At 52.0% G+C, this 26,507-nt stretch overlaps 5 protein-coding genes across 5 annotated transcripts; 2 read left to right on the plus strand and 3 right to left on the minus strand.

Moving 5' to 3' along the window:
* Window positions 1–98: 98 nt before the first annotated feature.
* JCM15063_002304 (uncharacterized protein) lies at window positions 99–1,031 on the minus strand (the record flags this gene model as incomplete). Its single annotated transcript, XM_076678207.1, has 3 exons — window positions 99–172; window positions 242–865; window positions 935–1,031. 3 exons carry the CDS (start codon window positions 1,029–1,031, stop codon window positions 99–101), a joined length of 795 nt encoding a protein of 264 aa, XP_076534805.1.
* Window positions 1,032–1,966: 935 nt separating this feature from the next.
* JCM15063_002305 (asparagine synthetase B) lies at window positions 1,967–4,138 on the minus strand (the record flags this gene model as incomplete). Its single annotated transcript, XM_076678208.1, has 7 exons — window positions 1,967–2,053; window positions 2,134–2,333; window positions 2,394–2,445; window positions 2,521–2,819; window positions 2,899–3,763; window positions 3,837–3,988; window positions 4,087–4,138. The coding sequence occupies 7 exons, from the start codon at window positions 4,136–4,138 to the stop codon at window positions 1,967–1,969; spliced, it is 1,707 nt and encodes a 568-aa protein (XP_076534806.1).
* Window positions 4,139–4,234: 96 nt separating this feature from the next.
* Window positions 4,235–7,729, plus strand: CDC27 (anaphase promoting complex subunit CDC27; the record flags this gene model as incomplete). The annotated part of the gene is made up of 8 exons (XM_076678209.1): window positions 4,235–4,279; window positions 4,493–5,706; window positions 5,754–6,561; window positions 6,629–6,990; window positions 7,054–7,171; window positions 7,237–7,365; window positions 7,429–7,589; window positions 7,657–7,729. 8 exons carry the CDS (start codon window positions 4,235–4,237, stop codon window positions 7,727–7,729), a joined length of 2,910 nt encoding a protein of 969 aa, XP_076534807.1.
* Window positions 7,730–11,089: 3,360 nt separating this feature from the next.
* On the plus strand, window positions 11,090–11,550 carry JCM15063_002307 (uncharacterized protein; the record flags this gene model as incomplete). The annotated part of the gene is made up of 2 exons (XM_076678210.1): window positions 11,090–11,230; window positions 11,311–11,550. The coding sequence occupies 2 exons, from the start codon at window positions 11,090–11,092 to the stop codon at window positions 11,548–11,550; spliced, it is 381 nt and encodes a 126-aa protein (XP_076534808.1).
* Window positions 11,551–23,809: 12,259 nt separating this feature from the next.
* On the minus strand, window positions 23,810–26,450 carry JCM15063_002308 (uncharacterized protein; the record flags this gene model as incomplete). Its single annotated transcript, XM_076678211.1, has 9 exons — window positions 23,810–23,928; window positions 23,991–24,168; window positions 24,245–24,322; window positions 24,383–24,462; window positions 24,534–24,653; window positions 24,737–24,898; window positions 24,972–25,540; window positions 25,610–26,116; window positions 26,182–26,450. 9 exons carry the CDS (start codon window positions 26,448–26,450, stop codon window positions 23,810–23,812), a joined length of 2,082 nt encoding a protein of 693 aa, XP_076534809.1.
* Window positions 26,451–26,507: the final 57 nt, after the last annotated feature.

The raw sequence follows: 26,507 nt of genomic DNA on the forward strand, positions 1-26,507 counted from the left end.
ACAAGCTCAAACGACTGCACGACCGCATTGCGATGAAACGATATGCTAAAGATGACAACAACTTGTTTGAAAGCAACCGCAAACGAATTTCCGACTTTTTATTGCTTTTTCCGACGTACCACCCGCCGCAGGCGTTCGTGGCCAGCGTGAGCGCTTACGATCTTGTCACGATCTACGATTGACAGCGAAACGGTCAGTCTTGCTCTTTTGCGCCGACATAGAGCGACGTCGGAAGCCTCACAATCACGGATCTTGGTCCATTGCGTCACTTCTGCGGCCGGGGACAACGACGGAGATTCCGCCTCTACGCTGAGTCGACTGAGTCTCGCCAGGTCACTAGTGTAGCTCGTCCAAGCCTTCTGCCGCCGCGCACGGTTCTCGGCCAAGTGACTGAGCGAAGTCGGCTGTAATATCGACGAGGACGAGGGCGCATCGGCTGATTCAGGAGCTTGTGATTCACTAGACGTTGTCGAAGTTAGGGCCGAAGAGGGTGGCGTAGAGTTGGCAACGATGGGCGAGGTTACCGTTCCTGTCGGCGACTCAACTTCTGGCTGTGTGGAGGAGGCCGAGCTTCGGGGTGGAAAAGAGGGATATGTCACGTGTTCGAAAGGATTTGGAGTGCTGTGGTCTCCGCCTATGGGAGGTTGCGAAGCGGTATCGCTGGGCTGAGGATCTTGAATGATGGTAGGCCCCCAGTAATACCGAGCCGCGTTGCGATGACTCGCTACATCGGTAGCCCGCGGAGCCCGTATCCTTGAAGACGTGTTGAATGCGAAGTCTTCAGTCGCGCTCGCATGGACGGACGGAACAGAGATGGGCGCGGTCTCGGCGGTGGAAGCGACCAAAAGCGGGGAAGCCGGGACATCTGTGGATATCGAAGTGATCAGTGACTCTGCGCTCGACCCGCCAAACAAAGGAGGATAGTCCCACTGACTGCGTGCAAGGATTCCCGCATCTCCAGCGCTGCCGAACGAGCCCTTCGTAGCCGTGGCCAGCAGGGGGAAGAGCGCAGCGATCGTGAAACCTCGCATCTCGGCGTCAAGCGTCTCGGCTGTATAGCAATCCCTCGGATACGCTGACGAACGATGTGCTGTGGATCGTTATTGGGGATCTCGTCGAGCCGCAAGCTGGATGTTCGTCGGATGTCCGCGCAGAAGTCGTGGGGCGCTCCAGACCAGGTCGAGCTCGGCAGTTCAACCAGGCGAGGGAACAACGCTTGAGCGCTACCAGTCGGAACGGTTGCGAACAGATGCCAACAAGAAGCGAGTAGGGCAGAAGGAGCTTTTGTGTGCACCGCTCTCCATGAAACACGCGAGTTTGCAAAAAAAATCCCAAAATGTCGCAACTCCTGCGAATCCTTTGTCGCAGGAGGTGCATGCTGCCTGTGAGACCTCGGACACTTTGCGGTTCGCTCCGTGCATAGGCGAAATTTAGCCGAACATGGAAGGTATCGGAATCCGCGTTCAGGAGATGAGACCTTTATTGGCGGTGCGTTGCGAGTCGCGACGCGCGAGCATATGAACCGAACACGTCCTCGTGCCGTGTCACATCGTGCTGATTGACAAAGGGTGTAGTACGGTAAATTCCAAGCCAAGGGGACCGAGCGGCCACAGGGTCGAATCGTTTCCCGCGAAGTTCAGTCGATGGTGGTCGCGTTAATCTGACCACAGAGGCCTCTCCCTATGGTCGACTGACCTCCAGACTGACACTCCCTTGATGACGTGCATAGTGCGTATGTCCTGCAATCCGCTGTGAGCCGGCTCTTGAATGATAGCGAAGAGGCTCTTCATCTGCGCCGGTAATAATGGAAGCGGCATATGCAAGGCATATGGACCAAATGGTCATTTTTGCAGGACAATGCAGAAAAAGAGAGGAGTAACGATTCTAAACGGCTATCTGCCAACATCTTGGGGAGAACGACAGCGTGGCAGAGCCCGGTGGATGAGGTGTATAGAGGAAATCCTTTCTAGTTCTTCGGTTGACCGTCTTCTCCGTAAGCAGACTCATGGATGGCGACGGCACGGCCGGAGGGATCAGCAGCGCATCCCCAATCCTGCGGGAGTCGAAGAGGACCAGAGTCAGAATCTGACTCGGCAAGGGCCAACACGAAGAGCACGAAGAGAAGCGACGTACAGCTCGCGGGATCCATCGGACGGCAGTCTTGGCAGCAGCCTCTGTGGGGAAGTGACCTTCGAAGAGCTGTCGGATGAGGTAGGCCTCCTTCGTCTCGGGAGTGTCGAGGGACCATCGTTCCGCGGCTTTCGACATCTGCTCGTCCGTGACTGTTCGCTCGGCGTACGCCTTGAGTCCGTCAATCCACGAGTAGCCGACACCTGCAAGATATGAGAAATGATCAGCACGTGTCTCACCCGGTTGGCGCAGACGCGACGCACCGTCCGAGAACTGCTCCTTTTGACGCCAGAGGATCTCATCGGGGAGATAAGGCTGTCACAGCGAGCCATAAGAAGCGTTAGGAACGGCCAGATCCGCTCGAGGTAAAGAAGGACCAAAGCAACTCACTCGCTCGCCCTGGGGCGCGACATCGAACGCCTTCCTGAGAACGTACTTCTCCATGATCGGTCGTCCATCCTTGTCCTTCTCCTGGAGACTTCCCTTGCTGAACACTTTCTGTTCGGGGTTGATCTCGAGCGCGGTCTTGAGGAACTCCTTGTCAAGGAAAGGCACGCGGGCCTCGAGTCCCCAGGCCATCGTCGACTTGTTCGCGCGGAGGCAATCGGCGGTGTGGAGGTTCTTGACTCGTCGGATGCACTCTTGGTGGAAGTCGGCAGGAGTGGGAGCTGCGTGGAAGTAGAGGTAGCCTGTGCGTATCGGTGCGATGCGAGCAAAGGGTCAGATCATGGGTATCGAAGCGGGCATGACAAGCTGTGCGAAACGTACCACCGAAGATCTCGTCGGATCCTTCGCCAGAGAGCACCATCTTGACTCCCATGGCTTTGATCTTCCTCGAGAGCAGGTACATCGGGGTCGAAGCGCGCACGGTCGTGACATCGTACGTCTCCAAGTGGTAGATGACCTCTTCGACGGCATCGAGACCCTCCTCGACCGTGAAAGTGTACTCGTGGTGGACGGTTCCAAGGTAGTCTGCGGCAACTCGGGCGGCGAGGAGATCGGGCGAGCCCTCGAGACCGATCGAGAACGAGTGAAGGCGAGGCCAGGAGGTGAGAGTCTCGACTTCGTCAGGCGAGGCATCGGCGTCGAATCCGACGAGGCCGTCCTTGGATTGGGAAGACGACGAGTGCTTGCGACCCGACTGAGCGCGGTGCTGAGCGATGGCAACCTTTTCGGTCTCGCGGGCGGCGATGGCGGCGATGAGCGACGAGTCGAGACCACCAGAGAGGAGGACACCGTAGGGGACTTCCGACATCAAGCGCTTCTTGACGGCCTTCTCGAGCGATTCGCGCAACACTTTGTAGTCGACCTCGGCGGAAGGGATCGCCTTAGGATCCTCGTCACCGGACCACCACGAAGGGTTGAAATACCGCTCGGTCTTTTGCGTCGCCGAGTCATAGAAGTGTCCGGGCGGGAACGAGATGACCTGGTCGCACTCGTCGTGGAGCGCTTTCAGTTCCGATGCGAAGTAGACGGTTCCGGGACGGCTCGAGTTCCATCCCTGGTAAAGGGTCGTGATTCCGATCGGGTCACGCGCGGCGATCATGCGCGAGGGGGTGACGGAAGTGTCGATGAGAACAAACGAGAACATGCCATCGAGAAGGTTGCACAATCCGGTGCCGTGTTCCCTGTACTGCAGAGCTCCAGAGATACACAGATCAGTACTCGTTAACGCGAGAAGAACTTTCAGCAAGGTCGCAACGCACGAGGTGGAGGATAACCTCGCAATCCGAGTGAGTCTTGAATTTCGCGGACTGATCCTTGAGCGACTTGCGGAGGGCGCGGTGGTTGTAGATCTCTCCGTTGACGGCGAGGAGGAGCTTCTCGTCATCGGAAGTAATCGGTTGGGCGCCAGTGTCTATCCGAGTCAACGTGAGTGAGCGATGTCCGAGAGTCCAGGCGCGCCACTTCGGATCGCGCACGCCTTTCGCTCGGAGTGGGCAACACGAGACTGACCGACTCCAACAATGGCGAGGCGCTCGTGAACGAGGATCGAGTCTTCCGACATTTTGCATCCGGACCAGTCTGGGCCGCGGTGCCTCAAGCGCTTCGAGAGCGCAACGGCGCGCGCACGGAACGCGGGCAGATCTTTCGAGTCGTAGGCATGGGCAGCAAAGATACCACACCTGGATGCACGCACGAGGCGGAGGTCAGTAGCCGCAATCTCGCGCGCGAGTCAAAAAGTTTCGCGGGCCTTGGCGCCGCAGTGACTCACATACTGGCTGGTTGGGCGCGAGCAGTCGCAGCGCTGGAGTCAGAAAGTGCGGGAGAGTGAGTGGCCGAGGTGAGCCTGTCGCGGAAGGGAGGGAGAGGAGGAGGGAAGAGCGGGAGAGCAAGTGCGACAAGCGAACAATCGCGATAGGCGACGGCCGTCTCCCGATCGTCCAACAAACCCTTGCCGCGCCTACTCGCCTCCGCGTCCGCGTCCGCCTCGACTTGCGCAGCTCGCGACGACTTTGACCGAGCGGGACGACCTCGCTCGCTCGACTCGCGGTCCATGGCTGGTCCCGCCCTCGCGCCGCGCCAGGCTCTCCTTCGCGAACTGTCCCTCGCCGCGCTGCCGTACTCGCTCGAGACGTCCCTGTTCTACGCCGAGCGACTGTACGCACTCGATGCGTCCCTCGAACCCTCGGTGTACCTCCTCGCATCCGTGCACGAACGCCTCGGTCAACACCATCAAGCCCTCCACCTCGTGCGCCAGCCCGTCGCGTTCACTGCCGCCCCCGTTGCAGCCTCGGGCAGTGGCAGCAGTGGCACAGATGCGGCGGCAGTCGCCGACGACTTGTTCGGCGCAGTTCACGCGATGCCGAGGTTGAATCGATCAACATCGTCAACGTCTGCCACGAAGCTGTCGCGCCCAGCGATCGAGTGCAGTGTCAGGTGCGCGAGGCTCTACGGGCGCATGTGCGCCAAAGTCGGCCGCGACAAGGAAGGTCGACAGGCCCTGTTCCGCATCATGCAGCCCGCAACGCCGCTCGTCTCGACCTCGTCCGAGCCGCTCGAACTGGCTCCCTTGTCCGTCACGCGAGCCGACGAGGCGACCGTGATCGACCTCGAGATGGCCCGACTCGCCCGCAGTGGGGGAGAGCTTGAACGCGCCGTGCAGTCCTACGCCAAAGTCCTGTTCAAACTGCCCTCGTGCTGGGAGGCACTCGAAAGCTTGTGCCAAATGGGGGTCGTCCCGTTCGATATCGACACTCTGTACCCCGTCAAACCTCGCCCACCGCCCGTGCCCTCGCCCCAGCCGCAACAGCCCTGGCCGACGCAGCCCGCTCGGAATCATCCTCCGCCTCTCGGACCGGCGCTCAACTCGACCGTCAATGCTGCTTTCCCGTTCAGCCGGCGCAACGGCGACACGCAAGACACGCCGCTTGGGTTCACCACTCCAGCAGACCCCGGAAACAAAGGCTACGCGGCAGGACCTGCCGCGATGGTCAATGGGAAAACCAAATACGCGTGGATGCACGGAGGGTTCATGGGAATGCCTTCGCGTAAAGCGGCCGCCGTCGCTCGTTACGGCGACGTTACCGAATCGAGCATCGATGACCAGCAAGTTGCCTTTTCCTTTGCACTTTCGTAGCCGCTCGCGGCCAAAAAGAATTGATCGATAGCGCGTGTTACAGATCTCTCGATACCTCGTTCTACCCCTCGGCTCCACTCTTCTCTGCTCCGATCACCAGTCAAAGCAATCGCGCTGGGCCGGCTTCAACCGTTCCCGCGTCGTCATCCCTCTTCACCCCGCCAGCAGCAGTTAGCCTACCGACTGCGACCGCGCCCGGAGTAAAGAGAACTCGGGCAGGCAACGTCGCGCCTGCTTCTTCGGCGGGGGCGCTAGCGCAGGACGAGACTGGCGTCCCGGGCGGCAGAGTCAAGCGCGTCGTACGCGGTGTTCCGGGAGAGCCCAAACCGCGTAGAGGCGCCGCAACTCTGGCCACCGGAGACGGGGCTCCCACCCGCCGCTCGTCCCGTCTCTCTCGAGACGCGGGCTCGTCCCAGGGCTCGAGTCAGCCCATGACGACTTCGAGGTCCCAGACGAGCACAAGCGGTACGAACGCCGGCGTGCTCAGAAGCGCCAACAATCGTGACAAGAAACGATCCAAGGCGAACGTTGGCCCTTCAGTGTTGTCCGATGCTGGGTCCGAGCCTCGCTCACCGCCATCGCGGTCTTCATCACCGGCCCCTTCGTCTCCCGGCTGCTCAAACGCAGTAACCTCGTCATTCGCCAATCTACCCGAAACGGTTCGCGCCGATGCGGAGGCCTACGTGACTTCGATCCTGCGCGGGTTCGCTCAAGCAAGTGTCGCGCTGTCGAGATATGAGAACTCGAAGGTGATCCAGGCCCTGGTTTCTCTGCCGGTCGATCAGCAACGGTCTGTCAAATGCCTCGTCTTGTCGGGACGGGCTCATTTCGAGGCCCTCGACTACGAAAAGGTGAGTCTCGAATGAGATGCGTGACACGTTGTCCTTCCGCCCAGCTGATGTCGAACATGGCGATCAGGCGGAGGAATCGTTCGCGCAGGCCAGATCGCTGTGTCCACATCTTCTCGATTCGATGGACGTATTCTCAACCGTGCTCTGGCACCGGCGGTCTTCCACCACGCTGTCTCTTCTGTCTCAGGATCTCATGGTCCTGTCCTCGACGCATCCCGCAAGCTGGATCGCGACTGGCAATACGTTCTCGCTCAATTCGGACCATGCCTCGGCCCTCAAGTGCTTCAAGCGTGCTGTCCAGCTCGATGTCAATTGCGTGTATGCCTACACTTTGGCAGGACACGAATGCGTCATGCTTGAAGAGTGGGAGCGAGCTACCAGTTTCTTCCGAGAAGCGATCCGACGAGACTCGATACATTACAATGCCTGGTATGTCGTTCTGGCCTCAAGATGTCGTCATGTCATCGCGCGCTTATCAATTAGCGAGTTCAGGTTCGGTTTGGGAAACGTCTACATGAAAACCGGCAAACATACCCTCGCCGACTATCACTTCCGTCGAGCGGTCGAGATCAATCCTTCGAACGCAACCCTCGTCTGCTGTGTCGGATCCGTACGATGCTCTTCTGCGGCAATTTCTACCTTGTTCAAGCGCTGACGATTGACTTGCCTGATCAGGTCTTGGAGAAGACGCGTCGGTACCAAGAAGCGCTCGAGATGTACGAACGAGCTTGCTCGCTTGCGCCTGAGAGCCCGTTGGCTCGGTTCAGGCGGATCCGCATGATGGTTGCGCTCGGACGATATCAGGTACGGGCTATCTCGATCTCGTGATTTGAACATTCCTCTGACCCATTATGTAACGTGCCACAGCTTGCAGAGCCCGATCTCTTGCAGCTCAAATCAATTGCGCCGCTCGAACCGACCGTACATTATCTTCTTGGCAAGCTCTACAGGTCTCTTGGACCATCTCGTCGACCCCAGATGCTTGCTGCCTTCACCACCGCGCAGGATCTTGAGCCAAGAATGGCTTCGTATGTCGTTTCCCCTGCTATCCCACCAAGCGCTTACCAAATATCTGACCGCTTGATCGCAACATAGTGCTATCCGCGAGCAAATCGAATGTTCCCCTCGAGAAGGAATGGAAGTCGACGAGACTGGCGGTGTTGCCTAGTATCTTTTGCAACCTTTTCTGTCCATATCGCTCTCGTTTCAATGTTCTGTCACGTTTTACATACCCCATCGTTGAAGTGCTGTCCTATCCTTCCGAAGTTGTTGTTTGTTTGCATCTTGTCTTCTCGTCTTTTGACTCGCAATGTATTGTGCTCGACTTGTCAATTCACGGAAGGTTCGTTATGTAGGAGAGGTTGTCTGACGCGCTCTGGTGGGTAATGCAACGCGGTCAATCCGTTCTGATCAAGAGGGAGGGAGAATATTGGGTAGCCAGACGTTTTTTGTCCTTTGTGTCAGTATATATATATGCTATGTAACCGCTGCATTCCAAATCCTCTGTAGTCCAATGGTTAGGATATCTCGCTTTCACCGAGGAGACCCGGGTTCAATTCCCGGCAGGGGAAATACCTTTTTTTCGTTTGTCCCAGCAAAACTCATTATATGGTACTGGCCATTTTTTTGTGTCTTTCTCTTTTGACAGAATCTGAATGGAAAACATAGCTAGTGTGCTGTTTTATATCAGATGGATTGCTTGCACTTGCTACAATGTCTTCCTGTTGTATCCAATTCCAGCAGATGGGTTTGATCACTTAATTGGGATTGCAAGGCTAGGCCTGAGCTTGTAGACTGCCTGTGCAGGGGTGAGTGATAGAAACTCTGAGGGACATTTGGCTCGTGGTGCATTGGTCTGTTGCTGCTGACACATCCTCCAGACTATGATAAAGCTCCCAGTCTGGCTCCCTTTGCTCACTGTGAAGTCCATCTTACTGGCTGCCGGGCTTGCACCACTTGTGCACACACATGATGAGCCATGATACCAAAAGGATCCGAATTGAAAGACAATAAACAAACAGGAGAGCAATCACTTGATACTGTGGTCAATGAAAGAGGTCAATGGTTATGGATCCACGATAGCCTGACCACTGGATGTGCAAGGACAACTTGTAGCGAGTCTGGGTACTTGCATTATGAGACTATGACAATGCTGAGATGGAAACACTGCCAATCCAAGCATGTTCTTGGTCTCCCTACAGTTGCCACACACTATATTCTGTTGTGCACGACCAGCTGGAACAAGCTCAGCAGGGATTCTCTGATATGATCAGGACATGTGTGCGCACAGTCCTTGAATTTCTCATGACTCTTCGTTTGGTCACTATCCTGCCTGCTCCATTAGGGGAAAACCAAATGATCCTTCTAAGGCAAGATAAGCTCGCGCCGTCCTTATAATGCCACATTGACCTTATAATGCTACGATAAACCTTATAACACAACGAGAGACCTTATAAGGCACGGGGTTTCCTTATAAAGTACGGGGGTTCCTTATAAGGCATGAGGTTTCCTTATAAGGCATGAGGTTTCCTTTGTAAGGCACAGGGGCTTTTATAAGGTTTTCGGCGCTTTATAAGGTTTTCGGCGCCTTATAAGGTTTTCGGCGCCTTATAAGGTCTCCGGCGCCTTATAAGGTCTCCGGCGCCTTATAAGGTCTCCGGCGCCTTATAAGGTCTCCGGCGCCTTATAAGGTCTCCGGCGCCTTATAAGTCTCGCCTCGCCTTATAAGGCGCCAATCTACCTTGGAAGCGTTTATCGCGTCCTTGCAAGCTCGCCTTTGCTTTTTCGACCTTCAGGCTCGCCCTATCGCATCGTATCGTTTCGCTGAGCCACCCCGCAAGGTCGTCGTCGACGGCGGGCGCTCGTCGGCGACGTTGCGCTTTGTTCTTTCTGGTTCTCAATTCCGCCTGGTCTCTCTGGTGGTAGGAGTCGTCCTGAAAGTATTCCGAGAGAGTCAGGGCTTTCCAGAGAGACGTCAGGAGGAAACAGCTACACGAGCGCGCGCGCGAGAGAGAGAAAAGAGAAAGAGCAAAACGGGAAACGGCGAAAGGAGCAACAACAGGTCAACGATACTGACAGGAATCGCACAGAGCTTCGAGTGAAGCTCCGTCACGTGAAGGTAGGTTCAAGCGTGGATAGAAGTGCGAGGATGCGAAGAAAATCTTTGACAAGTCGAGCGTGCTCCATCGTCTCCTTCTTCGGTCAGAAGACGTCGATTGACGCGCGAGAGTCGGACTTTGCGGCGGAGGTGGAGAACGCGAGCGAGTTCGACAGTGACGAGCAGGCGGGTCAACGTCCCGTCGGGGCGACCGAGACCTCGAGGAACGATTTCGACTTCGCGGGGGAGGTGCCGGGGTTCTCGCCGTGTTGAACCGGGTGCGAGTCGGACGGCGGAGTTTGGGTCCATCTGCGCCTGACTCGAACGAAGTGCACCCGCGTTTGGTACCGGATTGATCGTAGAGTCGACCTAAGCGTGACAGCGTCGAATCAGAGTCGCTCGAGGCATGCTTCGATGTCGTGCGCCGCTTGTGAGACATGTTGCGGCGATGAGAGCACTCTCAAGACAAGACGAGGACAGGGAGAGGACGAGAGGAAGAGAGGTGAGATTAGAACAGGGGTGGGGAGGCAAAAACGCGAGCGACGGTCTCGGAGAGTCGGCGGCGATGCTCTCGATACTGCGAGACTCTGGTGAACAGCATTGGATGACGCTGGCAAGCGCTCGAGTCGCGAGGCGAAGAACAAAGGGAGGAGACGAGACACAGGGGTGCTTTCTCCGACGGGAACCGGGTTCTCGGCGGCATCGATCGCGGTTCGGCGGTTCGCTTGAGTCGAGAGCGTAGCGAGTTAGCTGTCGAATCGGCAGAGACGTCGCCAGCGATGTCAGAAGGCGTTGGTGCGCGACAAGATGCTTACAAGGTAGAAAAGGTCACAAGGGAGTTCGCGCCTTATAAGGGAGTTCGCGCCTTATAAGGGAGTTCGCGCCTTATAAGGAAAGCTCGCGCCTTATAAGGAAAGCTCTAACCTTATATGTTCGAGGCGACATTATATGGAAATATTTGACTTATAAGGATAAATCTCCCTTATAAACTTGGGCATTCTGTCATAAGGACAATTATGTTTTCCTGACACTCTCCTGGGCTCTTGAGTTCTTGACCTTTCCTTATGTTCATTCTATTACACTTCTGTACCTTTCTTTCTCGACCCACAAGCTGAATAGTCTAGCGGTTATCAATAGCCTATTCTTTTTGCCTGTTCCGCGGTTCGTTTCCAGACTATGTCTTTTTGTCACTCTCGAGTTCTCCATCCCGATATCCCTCCTTGTTCTGCGGCGTTCACTTCTATCTCGCCTGAGAACCGGTACGACTCTTGACTAGTCTCTAGCTTCTTTATCATTGTTAATATATCTTTGGCGTTCACTTCTATCTCGCCTGAGAACAGAAGCGACAGGTTATGAGCCCAGGTGAACCAGACACCCGAACAACACCCACCTCGCCCGCCCGCCCGCTCGCCCACACGACCGCCTATCGCCATGTCCGGCGACGAGAAACCCAAACCCAAACCACTGTCCAGAGCGCAGGCCAACCCCGCCGATGAGATCGAGATCCTCCACACCCGACGACCTGTCGGCCTCCCAGCCGATTCCCTCCTGCGAGGACCAGACAACTACGACGTCTGATGCATCCAGATGCGTGGACTCGTCGGAAGCTAAGCGTACGGGTTGATGACGGGGACACTCCTGCGTGGACCGAGGGGGTTGGCACTGCGAAATGGGACCAACTCGATGAGTTCGCCATCTCGTCCATCTCCCTGTCTTGTCACATCTCGGTAATACACCACGTTGCCGAAGTCGACTGCCACGCCGCCGCCTGGTGGAACGCTTTCAAGCAGACCTTCCGCCCCATGGATGCGCAAGGCTCCTATCGCTCCCTGACTCGGATCTGGTCACTGTCCCTCGCGAACGCCTCGGTCGAGGCCTTCGACCCGTTCTAGAAGGAGTATCGCGCCTTGCTCGCCGCCTTCTCCACCGCAAACTCGATCTCGATACCATCTGGTCGTCCCTGCTCCTCAACGCTCTTCCTCCGTCTCTGGGCACGCTCCAGACAACCATAACAGCCGGAGCAGGCGACACGCTCCCATCGCCGGACAAGATCTTCAAGATGGTGCGAAACAAAATCCTCCGCATGGGCATGCCGTCTCACTCAGTCGCTCTCGCCGCCGGTGCGGAGGATTTCGTTTCGCACCATCTTGAAGATCTTGTCCGGCGATGGGAGCGTGTCGCCTGCTCCGGCTGTTATGGTTGTCTGGAGCGTTCACTCATTTCTGCCCCTCCCTCTTTTGCTTGTCTCCTTTCTTGTTCTGTCCCTGGCCTGTCTGTCTGCCCTCTGCCCTGTTACCTTTACAACCAAAGGAGTTATTTGTTTGATCCTGTTTTCTTCTGCAGATCAATTCTTGTCTGCAACTTTGTCCCTGCTGTTGTCCTTATATTTGTCCTCACCTTGATCCTTGTCCCGATTCTCAATTTTGTGCCTTGCTTTGCCAGGAGATTGTCTGTTGTTTCCTCCCTGCCCCTGTCCCTCTGTCTGGCCTGTACTTCACACATCTTGTGTACCTACTCTGGTCTTGTTGCATCTAGACTCCCTGGATATTCATGGTAGTGACTGCCTAATAGCATACTCCTTCATTAGCTCGAGTATGGCTGGTTTGCAGAATTTTTGCAAAAGTTACTACAAATACCTGGCTTGCAATACCTTTGTAAATGCAAGCAATCAAACAAGTTGGTACTGAGAAATTTTGAGCTCCTGATTCATGGCCCAGAGTGCCTTATCTCCTTTCAGCTTGCTTGCTTGGGTTACAATCCTTTACCAGATCAGAGGCTGTCAGGGCCAGGTCACATACAGTATGCGCACATAATTTAAAGCACAGGGTCCCGTGGCAAATTATACAGGACAGGAATATGGACAACACCAAGAACAACAAAGCTAAGATCAGGAATCAAATACAAAATGCTGAGGGCAAGTCTGAAGACAGGAATCAAGCTGCAGGCAGGGTGTCATAACTATGTCTCTCCTCAACACAAACCAGAGATTCTCACTCATCTCTCCTTATCTTTCTACTGTTCTGCCTGTGTTTGCTCAAAAGCTCTTTGTATTGTGTTAAACATCTCCACATTTAACGCCACACCTTTCATCAGGAGCCAAAAAGCACAGAAACAATCAATTGGCAAGATTGATTTATCAGAAAGACATATATAAAGGGTCCAGGTGTTGTAGGGTGAGTAAAGCCTCACAACCACCCTTCTTGCTTTTCTGGTCCCTGTCTTGACCGCATATTGTGAGGAAAGTGGTTTCCTTACCACATTTGTCCCCTGTATATGTGTCTTTCTGATGAATCAATCTTGTTGGATTATTTGTTCTGTGCTTCTTTCGGTTGCTGATATAATAAATGGTGCCACATTACACATATTTATCTAACTGCCAAAAGGTAAAAACTCAGGTTTGCCTCACATGCAAGAAGCTGAGAACCAAAAGTGCAAGGATTCAGACTTGCTACATTTGTCCTTGCATGCCCATTGGTTGGGCTGTTGTGAATCAATGCCCATTGCACATCTTATCCTGGTTGCAATTCACATATGTACCACTCTATTGTTTTATAGTTGTCTATCAAACTGCTTCCTTTTAGTACAATACCTCCAGGTCAGGTGTTTGTTCATGAGGGGTCAAGACCTTGCAAAGAGGCAAATAGTGTGTCTGACTTGCAGTCTTGATCAGCACATGTGTCAAGTAACTCTCAATTGGCATATGCATGAAGGAGAAAAGCAGAAGCCAACCTGAGCTCAGAATATAAAAGCACAATGAACAAATACAGGAACAGACATAATTACACCTCAGGCTGCCTAACTAAAGCGGGAAAATTCTGACATTGACTTGTCCTTATTGTCAGCTTTCGACTTAATCTTTTTAGGAGGAACTCCGTTCCTTACACCTGCCTTCAAATGCATTTTTGTCTACTTAAATCAGAAACGCTCGTGACGCCACACCTTTCATCATGTGGACAACTGAGCCAAAATGCAAGGATTGCACCACTTATGAACAAAGCCCGGACCCACTGGACCAAAAGGAACCAGTTTGATAGACTGCTATCAAACAGGAAAGTGGTACATATGTGATATTGTGATCGGATAAGATGCGCTCTGGCAATGGATTCACAACAGCCCGGCGTGGTGGGCGTGCAAGGACAACTGTAGCAAGTCTGAATCCTTGCACTCACCCCCCCCCTGCAAGACTTGCACAACTTATGAACAAAGCCCTGACCCACTGGACCAAAAGGAACCAGTTTGATAGACTGCTATCAAACAGGAAAGTGGTACATATGTGATATTGTGATCGGATAAGATGCGCTACTGCAAGACTTGCACCACTTATGAACAGAGCCCTGACCCATTGTACCTGTAAGGAAAGGTGTTTTCCTTACCACACTTGTCCCCTTTATATGTGTCTTTCTGATGAATCAATCTCGTCGATTGATTTGTTCTGTAAGTTTACTCAGTTGCTGGTACGATGGAGGGTGCCACGTTACAGTACCAAAAGGAACCAGTTTGATAGACAACTATCAAACAGGAAAGTGGTACATATGTGATATATTGTGATCGGATAAGGTGCGCTCTGGCAATGGATTCACAACAGCCCAGCGTGGTGGGCGTGCAAGGACAACTGTAGCAAGTCTGAATCCTTGCACTCACCCCCCCCCCTGCAAGACTTGCACAACTTATGAACAAAGCCCTGACCCACTGGACCAAAAGGAACCAGTTTGATAGACTGCTATCAAACAGGAAAGTGGTACATATGTGATATTGTGATCGGATAAGATGCGCACTGGCAATGGATTCACAACAGCCCGGCGTGGTGGGCGCGCAAGGACAACTGTAGCAAGTCTGAATCCTTGCACTCACCCCCCCTCAAAGAAGAGAAGGTGAAGGCAGCTGGGTCCCCGGCACCTTATGCACAAGACCCGGAAGTGCGTCGCAGGCGGTCTGTGGAGTGCACCTTCAGAGAAGAGGAGATGTGGGAAGCCGCATATAGTGGCAGTGCTCCCCCGACATCCTATGCATCCCTTTGCGGGGCCACTGCATTCTAGATAGTTCATCCAACTGGGTCTGAGCCAAACATTTTCCTCAAAAATGCTTGAGACCATGCAGGGGATTGAACCTCAGACCTTGTCTATCAGGCGCACCAAGATCCGCTGGTGGTAGGCAATTATCGGTTGGGCGACTAGCGATGAGGCAATAGGGGGACTTGTCAGGGACACCAAGCCGTGAACAGTGATTCGAGACTTGGATTCCGAGAGTCCTGAAGAAGAGAAACCTTGAGAGAGGTTTCCTTTGAGGGACTTGAATACAAAAAGACAAGATCCGCTGGTGGTAGGCAAGGATCGGTTGGGCGACTAGCGATGAGGCGATAGGGGGACTTGTCAGGGACACCAAGCCGTGAACAGTGATTCGAGACTTGGATTCCGAGAGTCCTGAAGAAGAGAAACCTTGAGAGAGGTTTCCTTTGAGGGACTTGAATACGAAAAGCGAGAACGGAGATAATCGGAGATAAACAAATAAAAGGAGAAAATAAAATAATAATCGGAAATGATGAGACATCCACCCATTGCCAACCTATCCCGACGAGCCTTGATCGTCGCAACCGAATACCTCGAACCGATTTGATAGCAGTAGGGGAGCACCAGCAGGTGCGACGCTAACACAAAAAGCACAGAATGAGTCAATTGACAAAGATTGATTCATCAGAAAGACATATATAAAGGGTACAATTGTTACAACGCTGTAATACCATACCTCTCATCATATAGGCAACTGGGCCAATTAGCATAGAATAACATGAGTGACAATGTTAGTAAGAACAATGTATATATATATTGTACAATTCAGGTGCTGTAAGCGGAGCAAAGCCTTGCAGGAGCTTCCTATGCAATCATCTCTTCACTTTTGACACAGACTTGATCTGCAGCTTTTGACCTTGTGCCTCTAGCACTTGCCTTGTCCTTTTAGATATCACGCGACTCATAAGTGATTATGCTGACCTCTGAACAACGAGAAAGCAGATTGAAAGAAATGATCTGGCAGAGAGTGGTACACATGTGATGCTGTGATATGAGACAGTGCAAGAATCTAGGACTACTGTTGCATGCCTTGCAACTGCGCTATTGGTGTTTCTCTAGCATTACACTCTTTCCCATCAACTACAACATCATATGTCCGCCACTCTCCTGTTTGCAGACTGCTCCTCTCTTTGTGGTGCGCACAAAATCGCATATGCAAACTCATCGCGGGATAGCTCTGTTAATGTATGTGTCGACCCATGCTCCATGCCAAACTTGCTTTGCGTGGTGATCAGAGTCACTCTCAGTCTCTGCAATGCAAAGCAGTCAGATTCCGGTCCGATCCAGCGCACTGGACCCAAGATGTATATGGATGTTATGCAACAAGATTGCTCAAGGTTTCTGTGTGCACCAGTGTCAGTGCCATTACGTAGATAGTCTGCTACTGTCGAACTTGTGCGCGTTGTCTTTGCGCAGCATGTAAGAGTCATTCATACGGATCTGACATTATCACATACACAGGGAGGCAGCAAGAGTAGTTGAGCTTTGCTCGCTGACAATCTTCGCTCTGACTGACATAGCTCAGATGGTATTTCTGCGTATGCGCAATAATGCGTGCGAACATCTGTATGTGGACCTTAGATTCGTAGAAGATCGACATGGACAGGTGACATGAGCAAACAATACGCAAGCCAAATGTATAGAGAAAGTCTTGACAAATAGGGGCACTGTTGCATAATATGAGAGGAGGAGCATGGGAAACAGGAATGTCTTGCGTGCAGCACATTGGTACTAGAACGGGCGAGGCATTCCGCTCGCCTCCATCTGAACAGGTCGGCAGGCTGTTCGTGATGACAGCTTAATGCTCTTCCTCTTGTTCATTTGAGCATGCGGAGCCCGTCGATTACGCTTCGTCACTTCCGCGGCGTTTGTGATAATCTTTCCTATTCAGGAACGGCTCCAAATTGGCGACAGGCACATCAGCAGAAGATTGACTCTGTGAAACGCGAGGAGAGGAAAGTTGTCATGCCTTGTGCTTCTGACTATCGTCGAGCCAGCCGCAACAACGTCAACTCAACATGCAAAATCTGTATGACGTGCCATTCAGACACTCTACAGTCCTCGCCTATATTCGTCGCAAACAACGCTGATCGCGATCCGACAAGGTCCCTCCGTCGGTGATTGTTCGGTATCTCGCCTAATTACCTGAGCAGTGGCTTCTCATTATCTAGTTTGTTGCAAATGCAGGCCAGTGTCGTCCAGGCTTCCGCGCCATAACTTTCGATTCCGTACGGAACAATCTGCAATGCTGCTCAGACCAGCATTCTGGTATGTGTGACAGATCAGGTACCCTTGACCAGATGCCCGAGTTGCCATGCCGCATCGTCTTCTGCTCAGATACGTGCCTCTCACACGTGAGATCTTCACATAGAGTGACACATACGCCTTAGTTTCCGATCACAGGTGAAGAAGTGTACGCTGTAGTGAGATTCTGTCGCCTCTGTCTCAATTTATATTCTTAACGAGCACAGCGAACGTCACCGCTGTGACACCTTCGCACAGACTGCACACTAACGAGATTAGCGTGCTACCCAGACTGCCAAAATATTCCACAATGGACTCGATCTACTACACAGATTTTTATCCGTCGCCAGAACATCGACTCCAGTTTCCAATGTCTTTCCACTGAGTATTTTGCCGCGAAGTCTGTATTACTCAGGGACCGTGCAATGAATCTTGGCGCTTGACCCGCGTTTCTCAAAGCGGCGATGAGTGAGTCCAGCGATACTCTGCAATGCTATCGTAAGGAAGAGCGCCCGCTCCTCAATTATCGTGGACGTACCGAATTAAGAGGCTGAGGAGCAAACTTTGCGTTTATTTGAGTTGTATACGCCTAGAAGAAAGAGAAGGGAGCAGCGGACAATTTGCACATCCTCAAAAATGACTGCTTGTGAGTTCCTGAGCGATGCTCTCAAGCGGTCGACAAATCGGCGGCATCGCTTGAGGACAACGCGTTACAGACATGCGACGAGCTATGTCTACGTGCGCTACTTCTATCTGTAAGTATACTCGCTTGTAACGAGTCAGCAAGATTGCGCGAACATCGCTTGTAGCAGTATATCTGCGTAAAGAGCTAAGTCAGTCGATGCGTATACCCAGAGCGCTTGCTGCATGCTTCCAATAACATAGCCCTCTTGCTATAAGTCTGTCTGTACGTGAACTTTCCGCGTGTAGGTCGAAAGAACTCAGGATTATCAAATGCGGACCGTCTGACGAACAAGTAGAGCGCACTCGTCTTAATGAGCTCATGGCTCGCACCCACCACGAGATCAAATAGTGATCGAGGACTATGAAGGCCATGCGCTTCAAGAAAAAGTCTAAATCTCTGAGCTTTATCAGAGTTGACCTCACAGCTCTGACCTCATAAGACTCTGTATACAGCTACTCTATGCCTGAGGAATTCCATTGTAAGAACGGCGCGGTGTACAACGCTGCAGCTCCTTGACCTCTATGAGAAGGTAAAGAATTTTGCGCGCGAGTCTTATGGTGAGAGAGCGTGTGCGCCTGAATGGTCAAAGAAATGGGAAAAGAAAGTGAATATTCGAGTATTGTCGTTCAGAGGCCCACTTGTCAAGAGGATAATGACGTGTAGATGTCACTTGTACGGTACGATTATTCATGATCGAAAGTCAAGCGCAAAGTGACGAAGCGCCCTCAGGTCGAGTCCACGCTTAGATCAAGACATGCGACGCCAGTTTGATCATGTTTCGCAGTTTTAATCCCCTTACAACAACGTCAGAGGAACACATCTGACTCAACTGGAACAGCAAACAGGTCGAGAGGACCACGTCTTTCTCTTTCGACTTGCACTGGATTCAGCCTCGATATTTGGACATCATCTGACTTATGTATCATGTTTAGGAAAAAGTCGTCCTGCGTTCATCGCGCCCAGAAACGCGTGCAAGCTGCAGTAGCTCGATACACTTTGACAGTCATGTTGAGCGAAGGCCAAGAACACTCGTGACGTGAGGCAGTTCAGGGTTGAGGCTCGGTATTGCGCACACGAGTAAGGTGATTGTCTATCACTAGTATCAATGGTCTAAGCGGAGCAGCAGGGAGCAGATGCTGCAGTGTATGCCTATTATCGACCTGTTCTTGTTCAGAAATGAAATCGTTGTAAGGAACTACATGTGAACCTTAATTCAGACTGCGGGCCGTGACTCCTCAGTTGGGGAAGCGCTTCAACTTGTTTTGTATGAGCATAGGAGGATGCATTCAAGGGCACTTCACTGCGAGACAATAAGCACGCCGCTACTGTCTGAGCCAATGCGGATGCGCAGACCGAAGTCGGCTCTGCAGGACTTTTGAGCTTCGTTTCCTCCATTGTACTTTTATCCTCAGGAGGGACCTGGATGCAAACAGGACATACACGCACAGAATATAAAAGCACATTAATGTCATACCGATTGATGTGCGCACCACTAGCCAAATTCCCGTCGTATGCGGTTTTGTATCGAACAGTGTGCACTAGCGGTCTCATCAAGGATGTCTCTGCTCCTAGACATGCCCCATTCTCGAATACTGTGTCATTGCTTCTCACCTGGCTTCGGACATCATCTTAGTAGTTTGTGAGCTCTCGGTCACCTTTGCCTGCCTATCTGGCTGCGTGTCCTTGCTTGTACATCTGCTCATTGGAAACGCTTTCCACCTCTGACTCACAAAAAATTCCCCTTCGGTGTCTCTCTGCGGTCCACTCTCTCTCTCTCTCCGTCTGCCAGCACGACCTGAGCCGCACCTTTACTGTCCGAGATTGCGCGACAACTGTTTTGCCATCTTCGCGCCTTTGTCTGCTCATCTAGCCCGTCCTCCTTATGCCTGCACTCAGCACGTAGCAACATTTGGATTGCTTATTGGTCATGCCAGAGTAGCCGTCCGTCTTCTGAGGTCAAGAGTCGCGAGGCAGGGAGCGTTGGGCGGCTCAGTTCTGAACGTGGCATTTTCAAGGTTTCCACCAGAGATGCTTCCTGCAACGATAGTAAGCGAAAAGACCGGCAGATTTACTCTGAGAAAATTGCGAAGGCTCACAAGCGAGTGGACTTAGCTTCGGACCTCGACTGCAGAGGTGTAGAGAAGAGAGGAGAGTCTGCACATAGCGGCGGCTATTTACAGAATCTTCAGAGACCGCTTGCAATCTAGAGACAGTCATACCTGGCGTCCCACTTGTTCTGAAAGAGCGTTCCTGAGCTGCAGAGTGACATTGCTTGCTACAATCGACAGTCTTACGGGACATGCGGCAGAATAAACAGAGGTTCAAGGGTAGTCAGCTCGGAGCATTACAAAGCTCCAATAGCAGGTACGCAGCCCAAGTAGCACGGTGAGCCACAAGATGAGAGGTCTAGTCCACGACCAAGAATTCAGAGGTTGCAAGCAGATCAAGGACTCCAGTCAGAACTAAGAACGAGGAGAGAGAAGCTCACAGGAACGTGAGACTCTGCTCTCCAGCATCGGTACCTCCTGATCTGGCAATCTTGTCAATCGCTTGATACTGGGCATTTTGGCCCAATGCTTTGCATGCTGAAATGTGTGGCATCACAAGAGACAAAATATGAATTGATGACTGATTTTGAATGCACAAGTCGACCTGGATCTGTAACACTCTGGTGCCGTTCTACTACAGGGCTTGGTGGTGGGTAAGAAGGTCCATCAGGAAATCCAAGGATTCATACTTCATTTAGACTTCCTGCAAGACTTGCACCATTTATGAACAAAGCCCTGACCCAGAGTACACCAGTTTGATAGACAACTATCAAACAGGAAAGTGGTACATATGTGATATTGTGATCAGATAAGATGTGTCCTGCAATCATCCTTGCATACTGTAAGGCTTGGCTCACCTTACAACATCTGTACCCTTCATATATGTCTTTCTGATGAATCAATCTTCTCAATTGATTCATTCTGTGCTTTTTGGCTCAGTTGTCCACATGATGAAAGGTGTGGCGGTACACACACCCACTCACAGAGATTTGCCACTGAAGCCTCAGTGCTCTCATACTACTGCAGCGTCATCTAGGTACTGCTCTCTTATTTGGTTTGGACAGGTCTGGAGGTAAGCATGTACAGGAATTGCTCCATCCAACAATGATCACGCTAAGCTGTTGGACCAGAAGGCACCAGTTTGAAAGAATCTGTTCAACCAGGAGAGTAGTATGTGCAAGGATTCAGACTTGCTACAGTTGTCCTTGCATGCCCACCACTCTGGGCTGTTGTGAATCCATCGCCAGTGCGCACCTTATCCAATCACAATATATCACATATGTACCACTTTCCTGTTTGATAGTTGTCTATCAAACTGGTTCCTTTTGGTACAATGGGTCAGGGCTCTGTTCATAAGTGGTGCAAGTCTTACACAGTTTGATAGACAAGGTCTGAGGTTCAATCTCCTGCATGGTCTCAAGCATTTTTGAGGAAAATGTTTGGCTCAGACCCAGGTGGATGAACTATCCAGAATGCGGTGGCCCCGCAAAGGGATGCATAAGATGTCGGGGAAGCCTCGCCCCACACCAGGGACCTTCCACCACGCCGGAAGCACTGCCCCACACGGGGGACCTTCCCACATCTCCCCCATCTCCTTTTCTAAGGGGGGGTGAGTGCAAGGATTCAGACTTGCTACAGTTGTCCTTGCATGCCCACCACTCTGGGCTGTTGTAAATCCATCGCCAGTGCGCACCTCATCCGATCACAATATAGCACATATGTACCACTTTCCTGTTTGATAGTTGTCTATCAAACTGGTTCCTTTTGGTACTGTAACGTGGCACCCTCCATCGTACCAGCAACTGAGTAAACTTACAGAACAAATCAATCGACGAGATTGATTCATCAGAAAGACACATATAAAGGGGACAAGTGTGGTAAGGAAAACACCTTTCCTTACAGGTACAATGGGTCAGGGCTCTGTTCATAAGTGGTGCAAGTCTTGCAGTATGTGTGATATTGTGATCAGAGAAGGAGCCGTCAATGGCTATATTTTCAAAGTTCACCAACCCCTGGGCATCCAAGGACAGCTGTGGCAAGTCTGAATCCTTGCACAGCCACACGTCAAAATGCTATGTATCTATGCTTTGGCCGTCCAGTTGCTCTGAGCACAGACAATACTGAGCCTCATGGAGAACCCAGCATTGCTATACTGTATAGACCACATGACAAGATCAGTGCGGAACAAAATCTATCTCAGATAGGTGCATGGTCAAATGCCAGATGACCAGTGATGAAACGCTTCCATCACAAGTAATCCTTGACAGGTAATCCCTGTTTGGCATAAGCTATGCATCAGTGATTACCATTGCAGATACAAGGTGTGCTGTTATGATGGTCAATGCCACAGGGTTTGAGAACAAGGCAAGGGCATGTTGCTTAGATCAGAACATTGGCTTCTGCATGCAAGTAACAAACAAGTATAGGGCTCTGAAATCCATTGTAAGCGCTTATGATGGGTCATTGCTAAGGTAGAGACAACTTGTCAAAAGTTCTTACTAGTTCTGCATTGGAGCGGGATGGTGATCTGTGTCAAAGGACTTCACAGAGCTGGTGAGCTGCGCCAATTCCCAGTCAATGTCTGTAATGAACTCAGCTTCTGAGCTTTAAACAAGTACACCAACTGGCCAAAAAGGCACAAAATCCAAGCTGAAAGCTGGATTGCTCAGTACTATATAAGCCTAGAAATGACTAGTCAAGAAGTGTGTATAAGGTTGTATGACAATGTCTGACTAGTTTTCTGTCCGCAGGATATAGCAGTTGTGCACCTTGATTGCTGATCCAGATCTCAGGAAAGTGTTCCTTTCAATATTTGAGCACTTCATGTATTGACAAGTTGTTTTGCACCTTTTTGACAACTCCTGCATCTGGAGGAAGGTGTAGTGCTACACAAGATGCCATTCCTGAAATGTAAATTCCAACCAATCAGCTTCCCACAGTTCCAACCAGCATCTGATTGCCTGAGGGTCTAACTGGGTCTTTCCTAGCTGTGTTCAAGCTAGAGAGCTGTCTTTGCTGACCTTAATGACATCTTGATCCATGTCAAGCAAGTACAAGGGAATCACAACAAAAATTGGCAGCATTGTAAGGCAAGCTGTTTTCCATGCCATGCCTGTACCCTTCATATGTGTCTTCCTGATGGACCAATGTTGTTGGCATATTTGTTCTGTACATATAAACAGATACTGGTACAATGAAAAATGCCCATCACAAACACTGTGTGGCTAATCTCCTTTGGAGCTATCAGAGGTTTCCTGTCTGTGCATATGGTAGTATACTGGATATAGCGGTCATGCTAGCTGCAGAGGTGGTCTTGGTTGTTGATCTGGTGGGGTCATATATTCAGCACTTCCACAGTGTCTGTTCATTGTGGCAAAACCTGGGTGTCAATGTCAGGGCGTTCCGGATACCAGTCAAAGAGGACAAATTGGATACAAAGAATAGGAACCAGATGAAGGGGCAAGGACCAAGGACAGACAAAATCCTTCTGGAAAAAAAGGCAAAGACACGATCAAGGTCAAAGACAGGTGCAATGGCAAGGACACACGCAAGAATGAGGAAAAGACAGGGACGTGAGCACGAAAGGCTGAAGTATGAGTCTTTAGACAGAATATGGGCTACAGAGAAGCGGGGATCAAACAAAAAACTTCTTTTATGTGAAAAGCAAAAATACAGAAGGCAGACAGTAGGCAAGGGGAATCACAGAAGACACTATGAGCAAAAGAGGTAAGTAGGAGTAGGTTGAAGGGCACAAATACTACAGGAGAAAAAGCAGGGAGAGTTGTAGACAGATAACTTCAGGAGCAATAAGTCAAAATCAAGGTCTGTGCACATACTTGCTGTGATAATGTCAGCCAAGCAGGAGCATTCAGTCAACATTGTATGCAGGTATGTACCACAAACGCTTCAGGAGTCAAGGGTAGATTGTTTTGGCAGTGTGAGATGCCCAAGGCAAAGGGCAGGCAGGAAACTTGATCAATCAGGGAGGACTTCCAATTCTGGTCCAACAAGGTCAGAGATAGCGAGAGTTCTGATGTACTGTGGAGCTCGTACATAGCATGCATATTGAAAATGGATCCATGGAGAGAACCAAGGTTCAAATACTGGCTCATTGCACAATCTTCCAGTAAACACCTGTTGAGGAATCACCAGTGACAACACACTCCTCGATCACAGCCTTCTTACTCAGCTTCTTCATACCGGCCGGCACAGCCAGTTCGGTCGCAACTGGAGAGTGAAAAACAAGAGGTTAGAAGAATGACCATGCACAGGATCAGCTTTGAACTCACGCTGTAGGCGGTGGTGCGGCATAGGGCTTGTGGTCCCGCTCGAGAGCGACTCCTCTGCCTTGACGGGCACCACGACCTTCTCCCCGCTTGGTAGAGTGACCCTCTTGACTGCAGAAGGGTAGGGCAATGGGGGAAGATGCTGAGGTGTAGCTAGAGAGGCACGCTTGCCGTTGCCCAGCTGACAGGTACGGCCGAGAGAGTGTCAGTCCAGTACCATTTGCAATCGAATGACACGAATAGAGAGAGTGAATTACCTGGTAGAATTCATTCTGACCAAAGGTGAAGACATCTCGGCCAAACTTGGATCCATCTGGGAAGGTGACCGCATTGTCCTGAAAGGTACGAGCGATGTTAGCGTCGAGTTAGTGCAAGAGACACAAAGAAGCGCTCACCAAGACAACCGCAACATGAGTTTCGCCCGCCTGGACATCCTTGATCTTGATGGCTTCTACTCTGCCAGTTGAATCATTCCCTAAGCAGATGCGTCGAGGGAGAGTGTTTAGTTTCACGCATGTCTGGAGACAAGGGGGACAGTCAACTCACACTCTGTCAACCCAGAGACAGTTTTCACTCGGAGGGGGTGAGTTGCATGAGCCCAGAGACCGTTTCCAAGACCGCCAAATTGACCTTGTCCTGACTGTAACGCAGGATCCAAGTCAGTGGCTGTAACCATGCCTACATGAGCTATTGCTGGCTTACTGCGAGTAGGTCAATCTCTTTCCTGACATCACTCCCCAAGCTCCTACCAGGTCGCTCTGTTTCGACAACAAAGTAGCTCAAGTTTCCTCCAGCTGCAATCTTGGTGCACCTGGCGGCTGTGGGCTTAGTAGCAGAGTATGCCGGTGACCGGAGGAATGGGATTTCAGTAGGAACAGGGATTGAGGGGTAAGACAGCGAAGGTCCAAGTCCTGCAGATAGATCATGCGTGAGTCACTATCGTGGTAACCGTACAACGCAAAGAGAGAGAGAGAGAGAGCTGACCCAATTGACCATAAGCCCCTGCACCAAATCCAAGAACACGTCCATCGGCACGTCCTCCCAGCCTCGCCAAGCTGTGGTTCCTACCCGCAACAAGCTCGACAACCTCTACACCCTTGAGAGACGGGATCTCGTGCAAAAGGGTACAGAAACCGATCGATTGTTCCAAACGCGAATGCTCCTCTTGCGAAGGGTGCAGAGTGATCTCCTGCTGCGAAGCGGCACTTTGTTCGGAAGAGTAGGATGCTGGGAGAGCACGGATCGCAGTCGACGGAGGTTGCGGATCTTGTTTCGTGGGCATGGTGCTGGAATTGAGGAGGAGAGGGTCGAGGTTCTTGGGCATTGCCGGTACTTTGTCTCGTCCCAAGTCGTTGATTCGCTCGTCCGGTTCTAGTCGAACAGTCAGAGAGCCGACGGCGGCAGATCCAGGATGGGGCGGAGTCAGAAGGGATACCTGCCTGACTCCAAGTTGACCGAATGCGTTCGCCTTGAGACAGAGAGGCAAGGCGAAAGCTCGACCCGCTGATGTAAGGGCAAGCAGGTGAGACTGTCCCGAAGACAGCGAGACAAACCTACAAGTGCGCAGCAAAATGTTGGTTCAGCCGTCAATGGGCGAGTTTCGGGAAAGATGCGGGACTGACTTCTCTCCCTTTGCAAGCTGTACATCGGTACCGAGCTTGATGCAATCAATAGCATCACCATTGGTAGAGCCTCCCCAGATCGTGCCTTGACCGAGCCACCACAAGCTGTTGCTGTTGTTGCCCGTGCGAGCCTGCCCGAGCGGGGTGGCGTCCGATCCTTGAACGCGTTCGGGTCCGTGACTCGATTTGCTCGTACTCCATACCCACACCGAACCTTTGCGATCGAGTCCGAACACTTTGCCTTCCTCGGTCGCCTCGACTGAGACGAGGTCTTTGCCAGTCAGGGTACGTTCGACGGCGCCGGTCGAGCTGAACCCGAGACCCCACTGCAACGCGTCACCATGTTCGTCCACGGCGACTCCGTAGGTACGGGACAGTTTGAGATCTCGCAGGACGAGCGAGGAGAGCGACGAGTGCGGAGCGGGCTTCTTGATCGGCGGAGGAGAAGTAGCAGCGGGAGTAGCCGAGGCGGGAGGTCCGACTACGAGGTCGGCATTGCGACCCCAACTGAGAAGGATCAGGGCATCAATTGAGCGAACTCGTAGGGTGAGGTAGCAAGGGTGGCTACTGACAGGAAGACTTGAGGCGATCGCAGCTTGTTGTCCATCAGTTGCCCAAACGAGCGCTCAGAATCCATAGCGAGCTCGTCTTGGTACATGACGACTGCTCCGCCAACCAGTACAGCTCCAACGAGGGTCGCGCCATAGAGGGATCGCGATTTTGCGGCAGAGGTGGGGTAACTTGAACTTGAAGCGCTCGGCGCAGAGGTTGACAGGCGAGAGCGTGGAACCACTCGAGCCGACTGTGAACCGACTCGGAGGGGCAGCTGAGTCCGAAGCATCGTTTGGTGTGCGTCGATGCTGATGACAGCGAATCCGAGATCTAGGATTTTGCATGT

This window comes from Sporobolomyces koalae, assembly GCF_050403365.1.
Source record: "Sporobolomyces koalae JCM15063 DNA, S_koalae_JCM15063T_v1_ctg12, whole genome shotgun sequence".
Classification (NCBI taxonomy): Eukaryota; Fungi; Basidiomycota; class Microbotryomycetes; order Sporidiobolales; family Sporidiobolaceae; genus Sporobolomyces; species Sporobolomyces koalae.